We start from the raw sequence: 24,518 nt of genomic DNA, 5'->3' as shown, positions 1-24,518 counted from the left end.
TTTAACACTTCCAACAGTATTCAGCTTCTTATCCATTACAAGCTATTACACCCTATCACCATCTATTATACACTATTACATACTATTACAGATTGTGCGCTGTGGTGATGGACAAGCTGACAGACGAGGTCAGACAGGAATCTCCATGGACTATGATGCTTGTAGATGACATTGTGATCTGTAGTGAGAGCAGGGAACAGGTGGAGGAGAAGCTAGAGAGGTGGAGGTTTGTCCTGGAAAGGAGAGGAATGAAGGTTAGCCGCAGTAAGACAGACTACATGTGTGTGAATGAGAGGGATCCAAGTGGAAGAGTGAGGTTACAGGGAGAAGAGATCAAGAAGGTGGAGGATTTTAAGTACTTAGGGTCACACAAAACCTAACCTTAACCTTAGGGTCATCCTAACCCTCTGACTTGGCGATAAAGTCAGAGAGGCCAGACTGAGATGGTTTGGACATGTCCAGAGGAGAGATAGTGAATATATTGGTAGAAGGATGCTGAGTTTTGAACTGCCAGGCAGGAGGCCTAGAGGAAGACCAAAGAGGAGGTTTATGGATGTAGTGAAAGAGGACATGAAGGTAGTTGGTGTGAGAGAAGAGGATGCAGAAGACAGGGTTAGATGGAGGCAACTGATTCGCTGTGGCGACCTCTGAAGGGAAAAGCCAAAAGAAAAAGGAGGACATACTATTACAGATCCTCGTGTTACCTGCAGGGGAAGCATGACCTGAGGAAATGTGCTGCAACATGTTTCATGAAAAACATCAGCAACAGGAAGCTCTGAGGTCTGATGAAGGGAAGCAAAATTTAACCTCCAGTTTGATAAGAGATGGAATTACTTCAGTTTCATTATTCATCTTTAATCAATGTATAGTCGAACAATATTATTATTACTATTCAACCATATATTGATTAAACATTCCATATATATTACTTTGAAGCCAATGTATCGCTTTAGAATCAAGAGCAAAATATTTTAAATATTTGTGAAATAATTTAATTCTGACTCAAAGCCAAATTCATAATAATAACAACAACAACAACAACAATAATAATAATAATAATAATAATAATAATAATAATAATAATAAAACTGACATTTATCAAACTAAAAACAGAGGCTCTTGTCTGAAGAAGAAGAAGGAGAAAAATGTAGATTTTATTCTCTTGATTTGTAAATTATTTGACTTTGGTTTTTACTCCCTTATGTCTTTTACATGATCATTGATCCATGTCAGTGTGACAAACAGATTCTGTGTTACACCACTGATTTCTTCTCAACATTAGAAACAGGTGGCTCCTTCAATACATAGTAAAATATGGTACCCAAGAAACACAAACACTAGGTTACCAATATAGTTACCTTGTTAACGGTTTGCATTTCGTTTAGAAAAGAAACTAAATTTATCTTTATCCCAATAAAAAGTTTTCAATGTGGAATTGATGTAGTCTTCAGCACTGGCCTTCTCCTTGCTGCTGCAGGCTGCAAGGAGGATCAGGTGGGTAAATCCACCGGACTTTCCACACCGGAGTATTGATGGGACTCTTCCTAACGCTCCGTTGGTCACACCTGTCTCAAGTCACATGTGTGATGAACATGAGAGGAAGGTCCGTTACATGTATCGATCCAAGTCTACTTAATGTCTAGATTGTCAATACCGCCTGTTAAATTTAACCTTTTAAACAGTTTGGAATTTTAAGCCTCAACCAACTACAGAAATACATGGAAATACTGTGAAAATAAAATTATGTTTTACAAGTAACTACCACACACACGCACGTAAGTACGCACGCACACACACACACACACACACACACACACGAAGAATAAAGGACTTACCAAAAAAAAAGAAAAAATGGACAGAGAAGAAAGTAAATTTAGAGTGATCAGTACTTGAGTGAGTGGGAGTTTAAAACTGTGTTCACTTTTAAAAATAGAAGTTATTAAAAAAACTATAAATATCATAAAAACTATAATAAAACTATAATAAAAAGACAAATTTTTGAATTCTTAAGAAATCTTGACGTTCAGCACACAGCCTACATTATGTTATCCATAAAATAAATAATTCTAGTCATAACCGCACAAACACTAAAACAAATATTTGTCAGCTGGTTTCTAAACACACCCTTGGTTGTTGGTTGAGACGTCTTTCCAGAGAATCGAGAAACACAGAAAACTCATAAAAACCAATAAAATCAAACCCTGCAGGGTCCCTGCAGACCCTACTTCCAGTGGGTCAGACATGATCATCCTGAGGTATGTCAGCATACTTTCATCCTTAACAAAATGATAAATAACACACAACTGTCTGATTATGAAAACCTTAAAAACAATCATTGCAACTTCTGTCAAATGATTGATTTCTTCTCGAAAACCAAGTGAAGGAGAGTAAAAATACTGAAATTGTGCTTTAAGTCTTTCTAGCAGGGAGAGGAGCTGGGAGGGAGTGGAGGAAGTCAAGGAAAGGAGGCGTTTTTCTGCTCCGGAGAAGTGAAAGTGAAATACATTTCTTCAGTATTTAAAGAGGAAGTTTGGACTCCAGACCTGTCAGCAACCGGGACCAGAGAGGGAGACTCATGCCGACCTGAGACGACGGTGAGAACTTTTAATATTTCTCTTCAGACTTCATAATAACAGTGAAAACACTCCAGTCGTTCAGCAGCTGTTGCTGCTGCTTTAAATTTATTTTCATTCCACTGACTGCCAAGTCTGTGTCCTCAGTCAACCTTTTCTTCCTACTTGTGTGGCCTCTTCTGAACTCACTCTTTTTCCGCACTGTACAGCTCCTCATGAATGAACTCCTGCATTCATCTAACAGCCTTTCTTTCTTTCAGGGGCTGAAGTATAGATAGAACTGAAAGCATGATGCACCTTCTGTTATGTTATAGAGTAGTTTCTCTTTTTCTAACTGTTGCTTCTCTTTCTGGGATTAGTTCCCATTTTTCAGGATTTTTGAAGCATTTGAAGCAAACAGAATGAAGCTTTTAAAAAATCAACACCTAATTATTAGTGTAAGGTCAGTGAAGGACCAGAAATATCACCTCTCTTCTATTTGTTCTATCAGCTCCTCCTCGTCAGGCCGTCTAGCTTGTTTTTTTTTTCTTTCAGTTGATACACAAGTTTTTCTAGATGTGGCACCAATGACTCTTAATGTGATTGGACAGCATTCCCTCCAGCAGTGTTAAACAGAACGTCTTTGAGATTATTTGAATTGATTTGACATGATGCGGACACATCGGCTGCAGAAGGAAGTTTTAAAGTTTGTGCTTTGTGAATTTATTTCCTTTTTAAACTGTTCGTTTTTCCTTTCCTGCAACTTGGAGCTGAAATTATGCGATATAAGTATCAAGAATAAGCTGTTAACACGCTTTAGCATTTAATCTCTAAAAAAAAATTCCAGCATTTAATTCACATTTAATCCAACATGATTGGTTGATTAGATGTAAATTCTAGGGTGATCTGCACACACAAGATTGTACATATCTGGCTCCAATCAAGGTGTACTGACTACAGGAAACAGAACTTTGATTTGACTAATTAGCTTCCATTCGAGCTGCAAAATAAAACAAATCTGCACCAGACTCTAAACTGAATCACGCTTGATTTAAAATGTTCAAAACAAACCTGGATGTTGTTGAATGTCAGAGATTTTGTAAAAGATTTTAGAATTAATCATCACTTCAGTTGAAGATTATCACAAGAATATCCTCATGAAATAGGAAGATAAGGTAAACAGGTAAGGCAAACATTTCTAGCACTGACATCTTGTTTTCATTGCCCTGGAAGGAGTTTTAAATTTAAATTCAGCTGACAGGATGATTTTTAATGGTGCACTTGGGTTTGTGGTGTTGGACACATTTTCAGAAAAGAGCTAAACATCCATTCCTAGAGGATCGAGTGTTACTGTTAGTTGACAGTTATGTAGACATCTGACGTATCACTGTTGTTGTGTTTATTTCTTAACAAAGCTGAATGTTTTGATCAGTCAGTCCCCGTCATTTAAAGGAATCCACCTTTTCCTTGTGTTTAATAAACGTTTTTCTTTTCCCATCTCACTGAACCTGAGTCCCAACCTGAAGCTTGTCTGGGCGGGTGGGATTGTAACGGAACCCATAATGCAGCTGTGAACCTGAGCTTCAGCTGGTTATGGGGTCCGTTTCAATCCCATAATGCACAGGACGTCCTGAATATATGGCCTGAAGCCGAGCAGCAGTTCCTCAAGTGGAAGACCACATCCTTCGCTTTCAGATTCAGACCAAAAGATTTCAGTTGAAAGTTTTATTGTTCCCTAAACAGCAAAAGAACAATAACTTTTAAACAGTAACACATTTTAACATAATAAAAGGTATCTACGCTCAAACTACAAGTCCCAGCTGACTGAACCACAAGAATAAAACCAGTTAGCTTATAGTCTGCCCAGTCTCAGTCATGCCGCCAGTATTAACGCTTCACCGAGCCATTCGCTCTATTTAAGAAAGAATTACACTTTTATTCCTCTCAGAACGTCAGGAAAGTGAAACACCAGCTAGGATTGTGTTTCATGTTGTGCTTTAACAAACAGCAGGACACACAGCGGTGAAACAGCTGCGATGACACCACGCTCCGATGCACGAGGTGTTTTTCCTCAATGACACGTTTTCTCCCGGATTGCTGACGACAATAAACGCAACCGGGAATTTCGTGTCAGCCAAGAATGACTCCTAGGAACCGCAACCCGAGTGACTGCAAATCGGTCGGTTTTTTCTTTTCAGCATTTCTTGTGTATCCTAATAAACCTCTGAATGATGAAACTTTACAGTTATCATGTGGGGTTTTTTTCTTACTACACCATCACCAGGCATCATGTGAGATCTGTGCTACAAATAGCTGGTAGTGCAGCTTCTGCAGCATCACAGCGTACTGCAGACAGAGCCGTGATCCCCCCCCATGAAAGAAAACGCTTAAAGAGTTTCCAACAACAAAGGGCAGCAGCTGCCAGTGTGACTGGTTTGCCGTTCGCACCCCCGTGTTCTCCACCATCTACCAACAGACTCATAGTCTCCGTCCATGCTGACCGAGTCCACGTTTCAGACTGAAGTGACTCAGACTTCATGTTCTCACTGATAAATAACTGATTGATTTAAGTTTAAGGCTGAGATTGTCATCGTTAAGATTTAAGGATGATGTTTCTTAAAAAATCATCCTTTTGGGTATGCTCAACACGATTAGACATAAAAAAGGGGCTGGCCTCGCCGTCCATTTCAAATGGACTTCCTCCTTTGGGGCACATTTAAAACTTTTTTAATACAATTGGTTTTTTTGCTACTTCATTATAAAACGCAATGAAATAGTGATTTCTAAAAGTGGAAGAGGTGCGTCTCAGGTGGACATACTGGTGCAGTGCTGGCGTTTTCGTCATTCCTCTGCTGTTTCAGCTACAAGTTGACACACAAAGGGTTAACTGAGGCCAGCAGAGTCGTGCTTGAAGTTGAGACGAACCCAGCGGAACCCCTGTAGCATGGAAACTCAAGTGAAAACGACATGAACGTGGGTTTAGGCACGAATCAGCTGGTAGAAGAGAGACAGAAGAGTTCTCTCCATCTGAGTAACCCTGTGAGGTGATGATGTCACATCGCCAGCATCAGTCAGGGCCCTGAAGATGAAGAGGGCGAAGGCAAACTAGAGAGTATCCTGTCCACGAGTTCAAGGTGTCTCTCGTGATTTTCCTGGCTGATGCGTTCGTGCATGGCGACCAGCTGATTCATGAGACTGTTCTGCATTTCCTTCTCGTGCTCCATCAGCCTCTGTAAGCGGGCGTCCTCCTGCGCCTGCATGGACGCGTCCATCTCTTTGAGCTGGGAGACTGTCGCCGACACCAACGTAGACACCTGCTCCATCACCGTCGTTTTCCGTGTCTTCTTTTCTGGAACTGTGTATGCTGGCAAACGAGAGGAGAAAACATATCATCTGCGTCACAATCAAGAATCATCAGTGAGGTTTTTAAGTTTTTGATTGTTCTGTTAAAGGAGGAGATCGTGTAGCGGGGTTGGTTCACTGTCACTGAACCAACTACCTACATGAATCAGAAATGTTGTTCTTGTCATCTGTTTGATCTGAATGTGACTTCTCTGAATAATCCTCAGGTTTCCTCCATTATTTTCCCTTTAAAAATAAGGTAGGAAACCTGTTTTGTACATTTTTCCTTACTGGACTGGAGGATCTAACGTTAAATCCACACATGAACGCATGAAGTCATGTTCAATATCAAGATGTGACAATTTTTTTAACAGACCTGATAAAATGGTTCTTGTACAGAAAGAAGTAACTCTTTGTTTGACGCTTCAGAGTTATCCCCGATCATCGACTGTCAGGCTCTCTCCGGTGCCATTCCTTTGGGTGTGTGTCAGGTGGAGTGAACCATCTTGTTCTCATTGTTACTCTTGGCTGGACATCAGATTCTCAGATTACGTCAACGAAGCTGACAGGTCGCTGAGTCCACCGTCGCCCAGGTAACAACAGATATTAACCAGGTGATTGCTGGTGGGTGAACGACATTCTTCGAAAGCAGCGATGAAAATGAATAAGATACAACACAATTTCACAATTTTTGTAATGAACTTTGGCAAAAGGGCTTTCCCTGAAGCTTTCTCTCCAGCCGTGTTTGAACCTTGGTATCTAACAGCACGCCTGCCGTCATGCCGAGAGCAGCTGCTAATGGTGAGTATAGCAACGCTTTCACAGCACTGTGAGCAGATCACCAGCGCACACGAGACTTTAGTGTGGATGTACACAACCTGCACAGATTAGAAACACAAGAGCTTTGCATAGTAAAATTTACAAAACCCGTTTAAAAAAAAGAAAAAAAAAGAAGTCAACATTATCCCCTGCAACTAAAGTCAATGAGAGTGAATGAGAAAATGTTGGTGTGTGTGTGCAGGGAGTAGCTTTGAGGAGTTAAGAGTCAAATGGACTCATTAAGACTTTGAACTTTACATGAAGTTTTAACAAATCACTCCATATTTATACGTCTGGTGTTTGCTAATCGTCATAATCAAGTCTGTGCATAACATGTGCAGCGTCCCACTCGGACACACTGGTCGACTCCACACACGCCTGGACAGCAATCAAAGTCTGCACATTGTGATCTATAGAGATCAGAGGGGCGACAGCCCTGCCTTCAAAAGGGGTCAAGATAGAAAGAAGAGAAAAACACCCATGATGTGTTGAGTCAGGGTCAAATATGCAGCAGGGTGTCCATTAATGTAAAGGGTGAGGGGTGTCCATTAATGTAAAGGGTGAGGGGTGTCCATTAATGTAAAGGGTGAGGGGTGTCCATTAATAAAGGGTGAGGGGTGTCCATTAATGTAAAGGGTGAGGGGTGTCCATTAATGTAAAGGGTGAGGGGTGTCCATTAATGTAAAGGGTGAGGGGTGTCCATTAATGTAAATGGTGAGGGGTGTCCATTAATAAAGGGTGAGGGGTGTCCATTAATAAAGGGTGAGGGGTGTCCATTAATGTAAAGGGTGAGGGGTGTCCATTAATGTAAAGGGTGAGGGGTGTCCATTAATGTAAAGGGTGAGGGGTGTCCATTAATGTAAAGGGTGAGGGGTGTCCTATCGTGAGGGGGTTGAACCCAGACGCCCCCCCCCCCCTCGGCTCTGGCTCCACGCAGATCGCTCACACTGACATGAAACACATACGTACTGGTTCTGATGGGATGGAACGGCTCGGGGGGGCTGTACTGCTCCTCCTCGTCGTCCACGTCCACGGGGCCCAGGTGCTTGTTGATGTCCCTGTCGTCCACCTCGTCCCACAGGCTGACGACCACCTCCTGGTGCTTCCCGCTGATGGCGGGCGGCGGCGGCGGAGGTGCAGGTGGGGGCGGTGGTGTGGGACTCCTCGGCCGCTTCATCGTGTTCAACATGGGGGGAGAACTGCCAAAAGCCAAGTGACACTGCTCGTAAAACGGCCAGTCGACGCGGTCGCCCCCGAAGCGGATCTTCTGCTGGTGGTACTTGGTGTACTGCTTCCTCAGCGCCTTCAGCTTGCTGATCACCTGCATGTGGGTCCGGTACACCCCCCGCTCCGCCAGCAGTTTGCTCACCCGGTTGTAAACTACCGAGTCCTTCACGGTGCCGGTGATCTGGCGACGGATCGCCTCCGACCCACGGATGTTCAGGAGTTCTTTGATTTCGTTCTCCTGCCAGTTGTGCATCTTCGCTGCTGTGGGGAAACTGCGCCGCTGGACCGCCTTAACTTACTACAAACAAGCGTCCTGTCGCAGCCTTGCACTCGTGACGTCATATTTCTGCGCCGGATAAAAGACACGCTTCTCGCGATATTGGACAATATCATAACAAACTGGAGGAGGAGGACTGGAATTTTAGGATTTGAGACACCAGAATAAAAACCTGACTTCTCTTATTGGACAAAGATGGAGGAAATTAAACTCGTGCAAGAGCAGGTCCAAATCCCCTTATATTTAAAGGAAATAGTTTCATGTAAATGACAGAACACAAGACAAATTTGTTAATGGACAGCAGGATCTTTCCAAAATGTTTTCGAATGTTCTGAATGAATCATCAAAATTTAAAATATACAACAAAAGGTTATGTTAGACAGCACACAGAAACCTCTGTCAATGCAGCAACGTATCCCTATTGTCAGGTAGTTTTTGTTTAATCCTGCTAGCAGACAGATAGACAAACATGGCAACAACTTATTAACATTGATGGAGCTAATAACACACACAAAGTGGCATTAGACTTAATAAGAGAAAAAGTGCAGTGACCTTATTATCCTGTCAATGGCAGCAAATAAAGAAAACTGTTCATGATGATTTTGGAAAACAGATTGCCTTATATAATTTAAAATTATTGATGCAAAGAATATTATTACAAAATTCTATATTATTCCTGGACTATATTATAATTCCTAGAATAATGTCAAACCTCAGTCCAAGTTGATGAAGATGTTTAATAGCAATTTCAGAAATAACATACAAATGACATTTTGGTCAGCTGCGGATGTTTCTTACCCACAACTGCAAAAGTATTATTATTTTTATTATTATATTAAGTATAATACAATACAATATAATGTAATAAAATATAATATCATGTCATATCATATAATATACAATAATTTATAATAATAATAATAATAATAATGTAATATACTGTACTTTCTCTTCCATACCCTGGAGGGCGCTGTTAAGAACAAGTCCAACACTTAAATTCAACTCGGAAGAAACACGACCACACATTACTTGTTCCGCCACCACAGCTCTTTGCTGCCATCCTCTCATGCCAATATCTGACATTAACCAGTGACCAACCATTGCTACGGCTGGACGCTGACATGTGATTCGGGATCGATGGTAACCGTGTATCGATTCCATACGAAGGAACTGCTTTTTACCCGAAGCCATGAGCAGGGTGTGGTTGTGTTGATAGCCTGACACCGAGCGCACCTCTTCGGGCTGTGGTGGTGATGGAGAACATCGAGGAGTCTTCGACCCTTCGGATCACCCCTACAGTCCGGGCGCTGAGCTCCGCATTGCGGGGGAAGCGCGAAAATGGCCCCGATTCCAGACAGCAAAACGGCGACAGGATATTCCCGGAACCCGAGAAGCTTTGGTTTAAGGAGAGCAGCGCTAAAAATCTGCGTAACAGGGATTTCTTGTCTCCAACCACGATGCTGAACACGTTGTATGCGAACGGACAGGTTGGTTTGCCTTATACCTGTTGGTGCCTGTCAACATTTTAACTGGTTTAATGGTCATTTCGTGGTCTGTTAGTCAATTTTGTTCTTCCGCCAAACAATGTAGTTCCTGTATACTGTACTTCAAAAGGTGTTTACTGAGATACAAATGGTTTTAGCGCAGTAATATTTACATAGCGGAAGGTCTCGAGCAGGATCCGGCCAATCGGAATCGAAGACTCGCTTATAATGTAAACACGGTTGAAGCTGTGTCCTTATTTCACCTAAAACTAAGGATAAACCCGAGTGTCATAATCGTAAATGACTAAATATTCTGATCGGAGCCGTTGACATTGCTCCAAGTGATCGATCAGACGTTTTGAGGCTGCAGCAGTGATTATTAACCCATGAGTGGCTGTGTAAAATGGGTCAACCAGAAACACACAGCTGCAAGCCCGGCACGTGGGGCCAGCGCTGCCGCAGCCTGGGTGACGTCATCAGACACGAAGGTGTGAAGATAATATAGTGAACGTGTATTTGATCAAATTTCCACTTCCTGGAACGTTGCGTTGGTGGGCGTGTTCACGCATCACGCTGATGTCTTGTGGGACCTTTACACCATCCGACACATGATCTAGCATAAGTGGAAGTTTATGATCTGAACTTATTTTACTGTCTTTTTAAAGGGATATTACTCAGTTCACACTGCTAATGTTCGGAGACATGTTTAAACATCAACTAATATTCACACACGCACATGCAATTACAATTTTTATTCATGGCATTGATAAAGGAGAATGTGACAATTTCCGAATCCATTGTGACATGCTGGTTATTTTAAAATAATACAAAGATATATCTGTACATTGTAAATGTAATTAATTTTTGTAACTGTATGCATTTTGGATTTTGTACCTCCATCACATTTATATTAAGTTGTGATCTGGTCAAAAAAAAAATACAGAAAAAGCTGGGAGAACAGCTGATTGGATTATTCCACAACTTGACAGGATCATTGCCGTTGGTGATGGTATCATGATAGAGTATGAAAGGGGCAGGTTAGATGTTCACAAGCAAAGATGGGGAGTGGTCCCAAATCTGCAGTGCAAGCCATTTATTAGTTGAAGTTTCTCAATGTGCAATTTCAATGAATTTGTGAATTTTCACCATCTTCACTCCATAATTTAATTGAAAGATTTAGGCACTCTGGTTAAACCTTTGCATGTAAAGAGCAAGAATATTGTAACTGCTTTGAATAACTGTGCCCTTTAAGTCCTCAAGCATTACTGAATTAATAAAAAACTTGATTTTGTGAAGCTTATTACCACGTAGCTTAGAAACCCTGAAAATTGTTGTCACTGAAAACAGTTCATCACTTCCTTTGAAAATGACATAACGAAGCGAAAGCGATAAATTAACAGTAAATCACTCCCCTTATCATCCCAGGTCCCTCCAGCAGTGATGTCCAGGCTCCGGTCCCTCCGTGGCATTGGGGTTCTGCCCGTTGCTGGTGGGGAGGTGACATGTGAGGGGCTGAGGGTGAGTGTGGATCGTGCCGCAGCCTTCAGAGCTGTCCTGGCAGGAGGAAGCACGGAGTACCTGAAGCCTTCAAGTCAGAAGCAAGGCTGTGTGGTGCTCAACTGCCCTGCGTTGCACTCCAGACCCAACACACCCACCAGTGATACGCTGACTCTGGGCCAGCTGAGGACTGTTCTGCTAGCTGATCACATGGGGGCGCTGTTAAGAAGACAGGGGTAAGTGTGATGAATTTTAATAAGAGAGGAATATGATTGACAGATCTGTAGAACTGATGTGTAGCTAGTATTTTCAATATTTTACAAACATTCATTTAAATCTGCACTTGGCTCATCATAACATATTTTTTATGATTTTCCTTTTCCTTTTTTGTAGCATTCTGGTTCCAAATCTACAAGATGCCAAAAAAATTTAAATATCGACTTTATTTATATATTGTACATTTACCCTTTGAAAATGTTGTAGTTTCTCTTTTTTAATGTTTTTAAATTGCACATCTAACATCTGAATACGTTTTAAGCCCTCGTGCAGAGAACCGATATGAAGACGTTTCTTCGCGTAACAGCAGAACCAGCATTTAGTCGGATGTTGCAGTTATGCATTAAGTATTGCTTTTTTAATAATGGATTAACATTAGGTAACTTTCCTGTTACATGGCAGCTTATCTCGCCCTCTACTCAGAATGAAAGCCGCTTCCTGACATAGCATTCAAAGACAGTTTTGGTCTTTGAGTTGGAGGCTACCCATAGCTGCTAATTTTGGGTCTCACAGGAAACATGTCAGCAGAAGGTCACAGCCCAGTCCTGCCTGCTGTTCTGTCTCGAGTCTGTACAAAATCCATTGAGATTCTGCTGCATTTGTAAAAAACACTGGGGCAGAATAAATCCACAGCAGAACCACCTTGGCTGTGTGAATGGTGCAGGAGACAGCTGTTGGCCAAAGTAAAGGAAATATGGCACGTCAGGTTTTGTGAATCTTGAATTGGCATTTTTCAATATTCTAAAAATTGAAGACAATAAATAAACAAATGATCAACCGATAATTAGATCTTAAAATATTTATTAATAGTACCAGACTTACAATTATGCTGTACTCAGCACCAATCTCCTTTCCTGTCTCAGATTTACAGTGTCCTATTGCCCCTTGCTTCTTGAAGAGAGTGACATCATAACCCTTCTCCGAGCTCTTGGTATTAATTGGCCAACTGCACCAGCCAAATGGACCAATGAAGAACGGGAGGAGCAGATTCTGGAGGCCCTGAGGACCTCCTCATACAGAGAGAGGGAAACACAGAGGGGGAGGAGGGTCAGCGGAGGAGGGCAAAGGAAGGTGGAGGACGAAGCGGATGAGGAAGCACTCAAGGTCAACTTGAAGAGAGTATTCCAGGAGGAGGGGCTGCTGGGATATGACCCCAGTCTTGGTACCTGCACAGGTGAGACTGCCAGGAGGCTGGATTGATTCAGATGTGGATTTTGAGTTTGGGCGGCATGGTAGTGCAGTGGGTAGAGCTGTTGCCTCACAGCAAGAAGGTTCTGGGTTTGATTCCTCTCTGTGTGGAGTTTGCATGGTCTCCCCGTGTCTGCGTGGGTTCTGTCCAGGTTCTCCGACTTCCTCCCACCTCCAAATACATGCAGCTTAGGTGAATTGGTTGCTGTAAATTGTCCAGAGTTGTGTGTGTGTGTGTGTGTGTGTGTGTGTGTGTGCGCGCGCGTGTGTGTGTGTGGCGACAGCAATACCTACTGCACCACCTTGCCACCCTAGATACATATTTGACACTTCAAAATAATCATGTACAAGCCTTTCACTATTTTTTTTTTTTTACCATCGAACAATTTTTTTCCCACAGTTTGAATGCTGCGTTGTTTAAATTCACAGTTACTTGTTATTTTTGTTTCCTTTATTGGTGCATGTCTTGGAGCAATACTTCCACTTCTTGTTCCCTGGATTGCTAGGAAGCCAGTGTTGGAATGTTAATATTAGATGTCAGAACCTCCACAGGGAACCTTTAATTTACAGTAACGACAGTGGTGTCAGTCAACCCTTCTTTCAGAACACCAAACTTAAATCTGACCTTCAGATTAGTTGATGGTGCTGTGGATTCATTACTGAGACGCTGCTGGTGTTTCGGTTTCAGTGCACAGAGACAGTGTTTCCCATCTGGCCCAACTGGACCTCGCTACAGCCGCCTGCACAGTGAGACACACAGAAATATAGTACATCAACATGTTGACAATTTGAATTTTCTCAGGTCAAAGTAACAGAAGCTCAATATATATTTATTTGTGTAATAGGTAGCCATGGCAACAGTGTTACATGTGACGTCCTGTCAGGATGAGTTCCGCCAGCAGCAGATAGCTGTGCTGTGGAGAGCCAGCGGAACCAAATATACACAGGTAGCAAAACACACACACACACACACACACACACACACACACACACACACACACACACACACACACACACACACACACACACACACACACACACACACACACACACACACACACACACACACACACACACACTGTATGGTGTGCTGTTCTTACCTTTGGGGCTGTGTGTGTCTTCAGAGACATCTGGTGTGTGGGCCTGTGAAGACTCCTGGTTCTCACCTCACTGCTGCTCAGTACCTGCAGTAAGACGCTTCCCTGTCTCTCACCTACTGTCTCTGTCTGAAGGCGTCCTCTCTCTCTCTGCATGGATGGTGTTTTACTTCACATCAGTGTCGTAACTACACGTTTTTAATGCAGCTGATTGTGCAAACAAGGTTTCCATTTTTTCTGTCCTTCTCCTGTGTTCCAGGCTGAGGAGAGGTCAGATGAAGGAGGCCTCAGAGATGAAGTATGGAGACCAAGTAGAAGGTGTGTGCCTTTTAAGCAGCATGTGCATTTATACTGGTGCTCATTATTATTCATGCTCTTTATTTCTAAAGCTGACTGATACTAAAATTACCCTCAGCTGCAGGTGAATTTTATTTCCTGGAATTAAATGTCACGTCTTTGTCCTTTTGTAGGTCAGACGTGGGATGACATCATCAGGGCCATGACCTCCGCTACTGTTAGATTTGAGTTGCTGTCAACGGTCCACACAAGTCCAGTAAGCACAACTGCCAAAGAACAGAATAGCTGTTTTGATGAGTTATTTATGCCTCTGCCAAGGGGAGCATGCAGGGTTACCTATATCCATCCACATCTTAAAACTTGAAAGATGGAACCAGTGATTTTCAACCATACTTTTTCAGACTCTAAAGGTGTACATCTAATCGTTGGTCCCCACACTTTGCTTAATGTGACGATTTTAAGGCTGTATCAACAAAGTCTATTTTGTCAGTTTGCTCACATTCACCTATGAGAGATTTTGTGGTCTGTCCACATCGACAAATTGGCTTTACAGTCAAGGATGCATCTTTTTTCCTGGACATTCATTTGTTTTGTTGAAAATATATTGATTAAAACAATAATCAACAGATTGATCATAATTGGAAATTGTCATTAGTTGTGATGCTGTCTGAGGCATTTTTCATTGTGGTGTGTTTGTAGCTCGCGCAGGAGGAGCTGCTCATACTAAGTCATTTGATTGACAAGCTTGTCAGCTATCAGTAACCTCCTGCTTCAGAAACGGATGACTCTGTGCTCCTTGAAGTAATGAATAAATCAAAATGATTGATGGGTGTCTGTTCAGGTGACGCTGGACGTCCTGAGGGAAGGCGGCGTGCCCACCAAAGGGCCACGAGGGGGAGCCTTTGTGATGTATAACTGTGCCCGACTGCACACTCTGTTCGACAGCTACGAGAGAGGAGTGGAGAAGGGTGAGGGTTGTTTTTATTTCTACAATGACAAAAAAAGCAATAACTCACTCCACCGTGACCAGTCAGCACTCCATTCATCTCCGAGGGGAAGAGAAGACAAACGTAAAGACAGAAAATCCATCGTTCAATTCAAAAACAGGGGCTGCAGATTTTACAGAGTCTTTGACAACCTGCTGCAGATTGTTTATATGATCTGTTGATATCTGGTCTCAGATACAGCCTCTAGTTACAGTCTGACTTTGTGTTCATGTTAACATGGCCCGTTGAGGTCTATTTACATCCTGCGAAGCGGTGATGTATTGCAATTGTCAGTGTTTGTGTGTCCGTTCTTCCGTCCACCAAATATCTTCACAACCGTTACAGATAAAAAGATGAAGGAAAAAGCACATTATTCGCGGGGCAAAGGGGATGAAAATGAGATGATGACCTTGACCTTGAGAAAACTAGGTCAAGGTCAAATTTAAACTTTTGTACATTTTTTTGGACATATCCCAGGAACTGGATTAGATAGAAAGATGAAAAAAAGGCGTAAAAAAGGCGTTGTGTTCATTTGACCTTGACCTTGAAAAACTAGGTCAAGGTCAAATTTTCACTTTTATACATTTTTAGGTACACATCTCAGAAACCTGATGAGATATGATCACAAAACAAAAAGCAACATTTTCAGGAAGTCAGAGGCACAAAAATGTGATGTTGTTGTGGGATGTTGCAGTCTCTGACTGCCGTGTTAGAATTTGTAAATGTAGCTACATGACACTTGATGTCTACAATGTTAACTGGTTCAGCATTCACGTTAAATTTGTTTGAGGGCTACATTTGGCCTCTAGACTGAGGATTGAGGAATAAATCCTGTATGTCTGTAGTATTTATTTCTAATAATAATAGGTTTAATTCTCTAACTAGCACCAGTTCATGTTCTGTTTTTCTGCAGGCCTCTACCCTGAAATCCCTGAAGGTTCCCAGCTTGACTTCTCTGCCCTCAAAGAAGAGGTACTTCTTCACTCGCTCGTGTCACTCCTTTCATTTCTGCCTTTGATGTCATTTTCTTTACTTTTGCTTTATCTCTTCATCCATCCTGTCCTTCTGTCTATGTTTTTAACCGACAGGGTGAGTGGCTTCTCCTGTTCAATTACCTCATTCCGTTCTCTGAACTCCTGGACCAATCAGGACAAGCGTTAGACTGTGAAGAGAGAGTGGCCAGAGTCAACATTAAGACCGAACAGGTCGGCAATAGAACATCATGTAATGTATAGATGTGTGAAATCTGCTGACTAACTACTGATACATGCGTTTGTGTCCTCAGGTCTGCAAATTTCTGGTTTCTCTCAGTAAAGACTTCAGCTCATACTACAACAGAGTCCATGTTCTTGGGGTGAGGAAGTATTGATATGAACGCTCATAAAGCGTGTCATGTATGTCTGATTCAGTCTTTGGGAATGAGTGTCGGAGGTAAGCTGTCTCCATTTCTCTTACAGGAACCGCTGCCTCATCTTTTCAACCAGATGTTTTGTCGTCTGCACTTGTTGAGAGCCTTGAGGGAGCTTTACCACAACGCTCTGGACATCCTCAATCTTCCTCCCATCAGGCAGCTATAGCACCACTTCACACATCTGTCTTGTTATCGCTACCTCCCCACCCGTCTCATCTGCAAACGCACATTCTCCTGTGTTGTTTAATCACGTAGATGTTTAGAAGCTAAAACACCCCATCCCAGAAAAACAGTCACCTTTCCCTCTTAACGGCTGCCAACTGTAGTAAATCATTTGTATGTTGTTAATTACTATTTGAAATTTTGAGAAATATAGTTAATTCTTACTAAATGTTCAGGTTGTTAGGTTAGCTTAGCATCGAGTTTAAGAAGCAGGGGGAAATGGATGGTTTCAGCGAGCAGGCGAGCCTGCCATTGATGTGTTTAAATAAAACAACTATTTGTTGGACTCAGCTGAGAAATAATCCACCTCCTTAAAAAACACGACATTATCATTACAGGCATTAAACAGGGAGAGTCAGTTTGGTTGCTGCTGGGCTCAGTTGGGACTGAACTGGGTCTGTCTGTTCCCTCCTGCTTCCTGTCTTAATGCTAAGCTGGTGCATCTCTACGTGCACCTAAGACGCCCCAACCCCACCATTAGTCTAGACATTCCCTAATTGCTTTAAACTTTCTAAATGATGTCATTCGATCACCCCCCCCACACACACACACCCATGTCAGATTGCCAAAGGTCTCTGATTTCTTGAACACATTGGTGTCTTTGTCACAGCCTGAAGACTTTTGTTTTTACTCTTGAAGGCACATTTCATGTATGTTAACCTCCTTGTATTCATTGATGCCACACAAATTATTTATTGTGGAGAAAAAAAGCCCATCTGTATAGAATATTTATTCTAATCATGAGTCTTATTTGCTGTGATTAGTCACAATTGAGCTGCTTGAAAAACTACAAGCCTTCAGTAGCAATCAGCCATCAGATGTAACAGGAGTTACTGACGGAACATCCAGCCACAGCATTTAGGGCGTTGTGCCACCACTTTAGAACGTGCATGACACGCTGTGAAGATAATATGGATGAATTCTTTTGCCAGATATGTTATTTATAAATTTTTGCATGTGATTATAAATTACCTACAATGTACTGTTTACTATCTGAAATACGAAATGTGTCGTCATTCCAGTAAAATGCCTGATAAAATGTGCCATAGCTGGTTCTAACCTTCTGCTTACATTGATCTGCATTTTGGTGTATTCTTTTAAGTGAGTATCTGTTGTTCCAACAAACCTACTAACTGTGTGAGACGTTCTCGCAGACTCAGTCCTCACTGCATGACATTTTGTGTGATCCTTGCAGACTTTGCTAAGGATTTTGTTCTGTTTTACAATTACAGTATTTTCCACACTAGAAGGAGCACTGGATTATAAGGCGCACCTTCAATGAATGGCGTATTTAAAAAAAAAAAAAAGTACATAAAGTACACTGGATTATAAAACACATCTTAGAACTCATCTTCAATGAATGGTCTATTTTAAAACTTTTTCATATGTAAGGTACATTGGATTATAAGAAATTGAGAAAATTAAAGGCTTAAAGGTGCGCCTTATAGTGCAGAAAATACTGTAGTTTATTTTCGTTAGAAAATAGAATCAGATGTAATATGTTGATTTATTTGTCGAACCACTACCACTGCTGTATTTATCACAGTATTAAAGCAGAACCGATGCAGAACCTGGTACTTCTCATTCTCCTGTTCTTAGGATGTTCTCGTCGTAAAAACGTGTGTATTGTTTAAATCCAGGACAATCACTCCTCGTGTGACGGTGAGGAGCCTTCACCGATCTAAGTAGACACAATGCTGTCAAACATTCAATACACAGCTGATCGCTCTCTGTTTCTGTGTTTCCCTTGTCTGCAGAATTAAAACAATCCTACAAACGGTTGCTCTGTGTTCCTCTCTGGCTTCAGGAAATATTACATTCTCTTGTTCTATATTGTAAATTAATCCCCTCCCAGTTCACCACTGTTCACTGGCTTCAGGCTGTACATCCAATAATAGCATACACATTACATAGATATTCAGAATACTGTATGCTGTTAACAGGTAAATCAACAATCCAGTGATTTTCTGTGTCCATCATTCCCTCTCCTTAAGGATTCCTAACTTCCTGATTTCATTGTGCCGATCATCCCTCAATCGTGACCTCATTAACACAAAACTCACTCATTAAACTGAAGTTCAAAATTCACTGGGCTAAAGCACATTTCTGCTGTGGTTCAGTAAGAGGTAAAATAAGAGATGTCCTTTTATTATATAAGGTGTGGATCCTGTGATCTGTTTGCTCTTATGAAAAGATTATACTGTGTAAACCATATGGGATGGGATGGGATAATGGCACGAGTGATTGGGTGTGTGAGAATTAACTGAACAACACACACACACACACACACACACACCAGTGGGTTGCCTCAACAGAAATAATGCTATTAGTGGAGAACTCCACCTCAGGGTAGCCAGTATGGAGTCCAGGTGGGACGGCGTGACAGCGACGACGACTTCCTGCTGCAGTGCTGGTTTCCATCAGCTCAGCTGAACAATGAAAAATTAAGAATGTTAATTATCTGTTTACAAAGATCATCACCAGCAACTTTAAATAATAGCACCGTGATGTTGCTTTGCAACTACATCGCAAAAGTCTAGGGCCTACATGTTAATTACTGTTCTTAAACTTAAAGTACATCACTCTGTATATGCCTCCTCTTTCAGTGTCTCTTATTGGCATTTTTATGCGCAGACTAGCAAAATTATTTTCCTTTTCTAGCTGTCTGTCTCCTGTTCTGGCTGTCAGCCTCTGCTTCTTCCAGACTGAGGGATGGCCTTCACCCACGCAGTCGTGATCCTTCTCCAATCCCAGCTCACACACAGATATGCTTTTTTTTTCACGATCACCCAAAGCAGAGCTGAAGTGCTGTTTGCCTGCAGAGTATACAGTTTACACATTAAGTAGAAGAAAGCAACTTTAAGACTTAATTTGAAGTGATGGTATAAACTCCTGACATTTGGAGACCTCAGTGATCACAGCCTGGAGAGAGACGGAGAGAGCAGAGCTGTTTAATGACACGTTTCCTCCTAACGGCCTGTCCTGACCCGCAGTAATGAGCTGCAGTCAGCTGCACCGGTCTGTGAATCACACACGCACGCACGCGCACACACACACACACACGCACGCACACACGCACACACACACACACACACACACACACACACACACACACACACACACACACACACACACACACACACACACACACACACACACACACACACACACACACACACACACACACACACACACACATTTTCTGGAGCTATGCTGGTGTTCCGACCAAAAATTTCTTGAACGTGTGATTTTAATTCACCCTGAAACAATAATTCAACAATTCAGGCCTCAAATTTGTGACTTAAATCAAGTTTTTGGACTTGTTTCAAGTGATTCAGACACACTTCTGGTGATGAAAGTGACCACACTTACACTTAGTAACTTCATACGGGTTAGATAATGATTTATACAGTGTGAAGACTGAGCAAACTGCCAAGACCACTCAGTTTCCTCATTATGTCACTGCAACATGAAAGCATCTGACCCAGTAAGACCCTCATAATGCCACATTTTTACGTCAAACCTACCGTTAGAATTAGGAATCACACTGGTATCGTTGTTTGTCTCATTAAACAACAATATTTCTCCCATGTTTGTCAGATTTGACACCTGACTGTTGATGAATTCTTGGAGAAGAAGACCAAATCTGTTGAAACCGTGTCGGAGAAACCTGGTGTCAGACTTCTTCCTTTCAGAAGAAAAACTTTAACTGTCAGCTGAATGTCACAGAGCTGCAAATGCAAAATATATACACTATATGTACTACCAATTAATCTGTTTATGAGATTTACAATATTTAAAGATTTCCGTGTGCTTCTCAGGTTTTATCATCCATACCAACATTTTTGTGTAAATGTATGTGGAGTCATGTGACAAAGAGAACACTGTTCCATCTCCTCATTTATGGAATCGTCTGTTGTTGGAGGCTCTTCTGTGCTTCGAAAACAACACAGTTAATTTTCCATCCACTGTTTGCATATTTACAGGAGCTTTCCTTCTTCTCCCAGTTTGAATATTTCATTACCCTGTATGGCTGCAGAGCTGTCATGGCTGTTGGATTCTCTCTTAAATATGTGAAGGCTACACACAACACAGATGCTGTTAAATGCACATTTCCCAAATATGCATCAGTGTATGATAGCATGTGTGGGTGTCTGATTTCCTCTGACAAACAAAAAAACGAACAAGTGTGTATGCAGAATAATGACGTATCAGTGAATCATGTTCACCACATGGTGGTGATGTTCAGATAGATTTCATACACCGAGCTCTGAACCCAGATGCACTGCAAAAAAGTCACTTTTAAACATAATCTACGGAAGCCTTTAGAACATCTGCACAATTCAATCACTCTGGTTCCATCAGTGTGGCAAGATTAGGCTTTAAATGCATTTTAAGTGGCTTAAATACACACACACACACACACACACACACACACACACACACACACACACACACACACACACACACACACACACACACACACACACACACACACACACACACACACACACACACACAAATTCTATTATGAGTCCAGACATTTTTGAAACAACTTATTATTACCATGATAGATTGTGATAGATTAAGGAACATTCTTCTTCTTTGGTGCTCCAACATTTTAAGGCACATGTGTCAAACTCAAGGCCCGGGGCCACATGTGGCCCACCGCATCATTTTAAATGGCCCGCAAGAGCATAAAAGGTCAAAGTGTCTAAAAATATATAGTGTATCAAAAGTGTGTGTTGACCAAAACTACATTTCCCACAATGCAGTAACTAAGGCTATTTAAAATGAACAAAAACATTGTGAGCAAAGTTAATGTTCTAACTTGTGTTTGATGTTATTTTTCTTTATTCGTTGGATAGTTTGATCCTTGATTGATGGAGTTCTGTTGGTTTCATAACCTGACAAATTAAAAGGATTTATGTTATAACAGAGAAACAAACATATATTTTGTCTGTGTAACTGTAATGTTTGTAACTTGATTAAGTAATACATTTAGAATTATTTAACATTAAGGAGCAGTTACGTTTATTTTACATTACTGTACATTGAGTTACACTTAGTTACATTTATTAGTTACATCTGGCCCTTTGAGGATAGCCGTTATGCTGATGTGGCCCTCGGTGAAAATGAGTTTGACGCCCCTGATTTTAAGCACACACAGAGAAGAAGCTGTGTATCATCAGGAGATCTGATGTGGTTTCACGCTCAGCTCTTTGACCTATGAACCTAGTTGTTACGTCATTGAACTAACTAGTGACAACAATCTCAAATTAATTTACTTTTAAGAACAACATGGTGACAGTTTTCTCCATATTGTGAGTTACACCACATTCAAGTACACCGTAAATAATGAGAATGAATGAGCCTTTAATGAGCCATGGTGTTTCTTAAGGTATGATATGTCAAATTATTTTTTAGAATCATATCATCATTTCATTATTACTTTCATTACTATGATAAAGAAAATTACTTTAAATTTGTGAAAATTAAAAGTAATTTTAATTTTCACAAAAATTAAAAATAAAGAGAGGACAGAGAGATAGGGAGATTTGATGGAGTGAAATAAATAGTTGAATGCACGAGGTGGAAATTTATATATTACTTCAAGTATTATTATCATATACATTAGGATATTTAAAATGATGTGAACTATTAAGTCCATTATAAGGAGCAGTATTACTATCTTACTTTTCATATCACTTCCAATTTGGCTCTTCATGTCAACAGTTCTTTGTCTCTGGGAATTCTTTTTTTACATCATTTATTTTATTTCTAGTGGTGTGTCTGGAGTTTACTCCTGATTTACATTTTTATTTTTATTTATATCTATTACTGTGATTAATCCTGTAATGTATTGTTGCTGTAATTTGAAGCGTTCCCTGGCTGACAAATTTCCTTTGGGATAAACAAAGTTCCATCTCATCAAATCTCATCTCATCTCATCTGGTTTTAGTGGGGTGGGACAGGGAGGTTCAGATGGTCGCCTTCTGCAGCTAAACTGGAAAATGCCGCTACTTTTAAGTTAGACCTTCAAGATCTTAAAGAAAATGAAAGACTGTGAAAGTGTAGTTCACAAATAAAAAAATGGAGGGAAGTCGTCCAACACAAAAGTTCAATTGTCAGTTATTTGTTGATACACTACAAACCCTGTGGATGCTGTGTCAACTGTAAAATCTACATGAAGTTACGCTGCTGACTCTATGGATGATATTTCACACATGCTTGAGGAAAATACACCTTCAGCTGTTGTTTTGCAGTGCAGTCAGGGCAGATCCAGGAGGCTTTATCGCTTTCATCTCCCTCACCACCAATCAGAAACTCCTCTTTACAAGACCCCGCTTGGTTGTCAATCACTGCCCTCAGGCTTGAGTTTGGAGACAGACACAAAAGAGGGAGGAGAGGGATAGAGGATAAAACAGGATGGGGGGAGAGGGAGTGGTTAGAAAACACAAGGAGGGGATGTTAAAGAGAGCGGAGCATGTAGAGCAACTGCTGAGAGTGGATCTGCTGTCATGAAGCGAGAAGAATGAATGGGGTCAGGGACGCCCCTGAGAATAAAGAGCGAGAGAGAGGAGAGAGATAGGGAGATTTGATGGAGTGAAATAAATAGTTGAATGGATAGAGTAAATGCATGAGGTGGAAATGGACTGACATGTGACTGAGGGCAACAGGAATTAATTGACAGCAGGAAATGGAGAAACGACCAAAGGAAGCATGCAAGATGGAGTGGAAGACAACAATTAGCAGGATAGAAGCAGAAAGACCAATGACTGATGAGAGACCACCAAATAATTGTTACCTGAGAAATGAGTAATGAAGGTAATGAGTCATTAAAAGGAATAGTTTAGTAAGCTAAAGAAAGAAGAGATCTGAGCCGAAAAAAACTGAGATGGATCAACCAGAAGAGAGATTAGGCAGAAGTCAGGCAGAAGAGAGATTACTGAGGAAAAACATCAACGGCAAAAGACAGAGGTGCTGCATGATGACAAACACATACAGTAGGTTTAACAACTAATATTAATTGTTCAAGGTTCCTTTTAAAAAAATCTTTTGATCAAATGTTTAACATAATCAAAAGAGGTTAATGATTTTGGGCAGCTCTTTTTATTAGTTCAAATGGGAAATAATGTGTTTCACATGTGAATGAACTCAAACCCTCAACACCCACAGGCTCATCAGCATCACTGTGAGGCTCTCCTAATCCTCCTCTTCTTTAACCCATTGCCTCTAAGAGGTGATGCTTTTATTGGCATTTTTTTCGTTTCTTTCAAAGTACTTTTTTTTTTCTTGTAACAATTTTTTGTTACAATTAAAACTTTAAACTGAATTTGCTTAAATGTTTGGGGGGATCTGGATCATTAACAATGTCTATTAACAATAATGGTAGTAACAATTACTAACATAAATATTTTTTATGTTATTTTTGGATGTTCAGAATGACCTCAATGAAATGTAAGACAGAATTCACTGTAATAATCTTTACTGTGACGAACCAACCGTCTAAGGTGTCAATGTAAAGTCAAGTCTCCGCAGAGATCAAGTGGCTTCTTTTTGTTTCTCCTGGGCTCCTCCATTGAAGCTTCAAAGGAGTTGAGCAGGTATTATACATGAAACAATTCAGACCACCGATAGGTCACTGCATCATAAATATGCAGTGTGTATGGAAAATCCTGTTCATCATAAACCCATGTTCATGCTCACTAAACTATTATAAAATCCAGTGGGCATGAAACAAATGATGAAAATGGTAAGCAGAAAAATCACATAATGTCCCACAGAGGAGATACAGATGTTCTCATATGTGATCTGCAGACAAGAGAGGTGGAACAAGATG

At 41.1% G+C, this 24,518-nt stretch overlaps 2 protein-coding genes and 1 long non-coding RNA gene across 4 annotated transcripts; 2 read left to right on the top strand and 1 right to left on the bottom strand.

The window, feature by feature from the left end:
* The first annotated feature begins 2,439 nt into the window (after positions 1-2,439).
* LOC137608635 (uncharacterized) lies at positions 2,440-7,928 on the top strand. 2 transcript variants are annotated; one of them, XR_011038211.1, is made up of 4 exons: positions 2,440-2,594; positions 5,780-5,974; positions 6,324-6,695; positions 7,795-7,928. It is a non-coding gene; the product is annotated as an uncharacterized lncRNA (long non-coding RNA). The 2 variants fall into 2 exon arrangements; XR_011038210.1 differs by having other exon boundaries at positions 2,447-2,594; positions 5,780-5,969.
* Positions 3,732-8,785, bottom strand: LOC137608625 (uncharacterized). Its single transcript, XM_068335131.1, has 2 exons — positions 7,683-8,785; positions 3,732-5,916 (listed from the first exon to the last, which is right to left on the bottom strand). The coding sequence occupies exons 1-2, from the start codon at positions 8,191-8,193 to the stop codon at positions 5,624-5,626; spliced, it is 804 nt and encodes a 267-aa protein (XP_068191232.1). The 5' UTR covers positions 8,194-8,785; the 3' UTR covers positions 3,732-5,623.
* A 366-nt stretch (positions 8,786-9,151) lies between these two features.
* Positions 9,152-18,457, top strand: dalrd3 (DALR anticodon binding domain containing 3). The gene is made up of 13 exons (XM_068332098.1): positions 9,152-9,704; positions 11,127-11,434; positions 12,338-12,648; positions 13,351-13,409; positions 13,508-13,609; positions 13,787-13,851; positions 14,019-14,077; positions 14,230-14,312; positions 14,898-15,024; positions 15,956-16,014; positions 16,131-16,247; positions 16,328-16,396; positions 16,500-18,457. The coding sequence occupies exons 1-13, from the start codon at positions 9,471-9,473 to the stop codon at positions 16,617-16,619; spliced, it is 1,713 nt and encodes a 570-aa protein (XP_068188199.1). The 5' UTR covers positions 9,152-9,470; the 3' UTR covers positions 16,620-18,457.
* Positions 18,458-24,518: the final 6,061 nt, after the last annotated feature.

Source organism: Antennarius striatus, chromosome 2, assembly GCF_040054535.1.
Source record: "Antennarius striatus isolate MH-2024 chromosome 2, ASM4005453v1, whole genome shotgun sequence".
Taxonomy (NCBI): Eukaryota; Metazoa; Chordata; class Actinopteri; order Lophiiformes; family Antennariidae; genus Antennarius; species Antennarius striatus.
This window is presented reverse-complemented; position numbering and strand designations above follow the sequence as displayed.

Bases quoted from the DNA above. Each gene is read 5' to 3' on its own strand.
- LOC137608625 (XM_068335131.1), bottom strand. From the start codon at position 8,193: ATGCACAACTGGCAGGAGAACGAAATCAAAGAACTCCTGAACATCCGT. The intron at 5,917-7,682 runs GTACGTATGTGT...CTCGTTTGCCAG, and splicing joins GTTCCATCCCATCAGAACCA to CATACACAGTTCCAGAAAAG.
- dalrd3 (XM_068332098.1), top strand. From the start codon at position 9,471: ATGGAGAACATCGAGGAGTCTTCGACCCTTCGGATCACCCCTACAGTC. The intron at 12,649-13,350 runs GTGAGACTGCCA...TTTCGGTTTCAG, and splicing joins CAGTCTTGGTACCTGCACAG to TGCACAGAGACAGTGTTTCC. The intron at 13,610-13,786 runs GTAGCAAAACAC...GTGTGTCTTCAG, and splicing joins GCGGAACCAAATATACACAG to AGACATCTGGTGTGTGGGCC.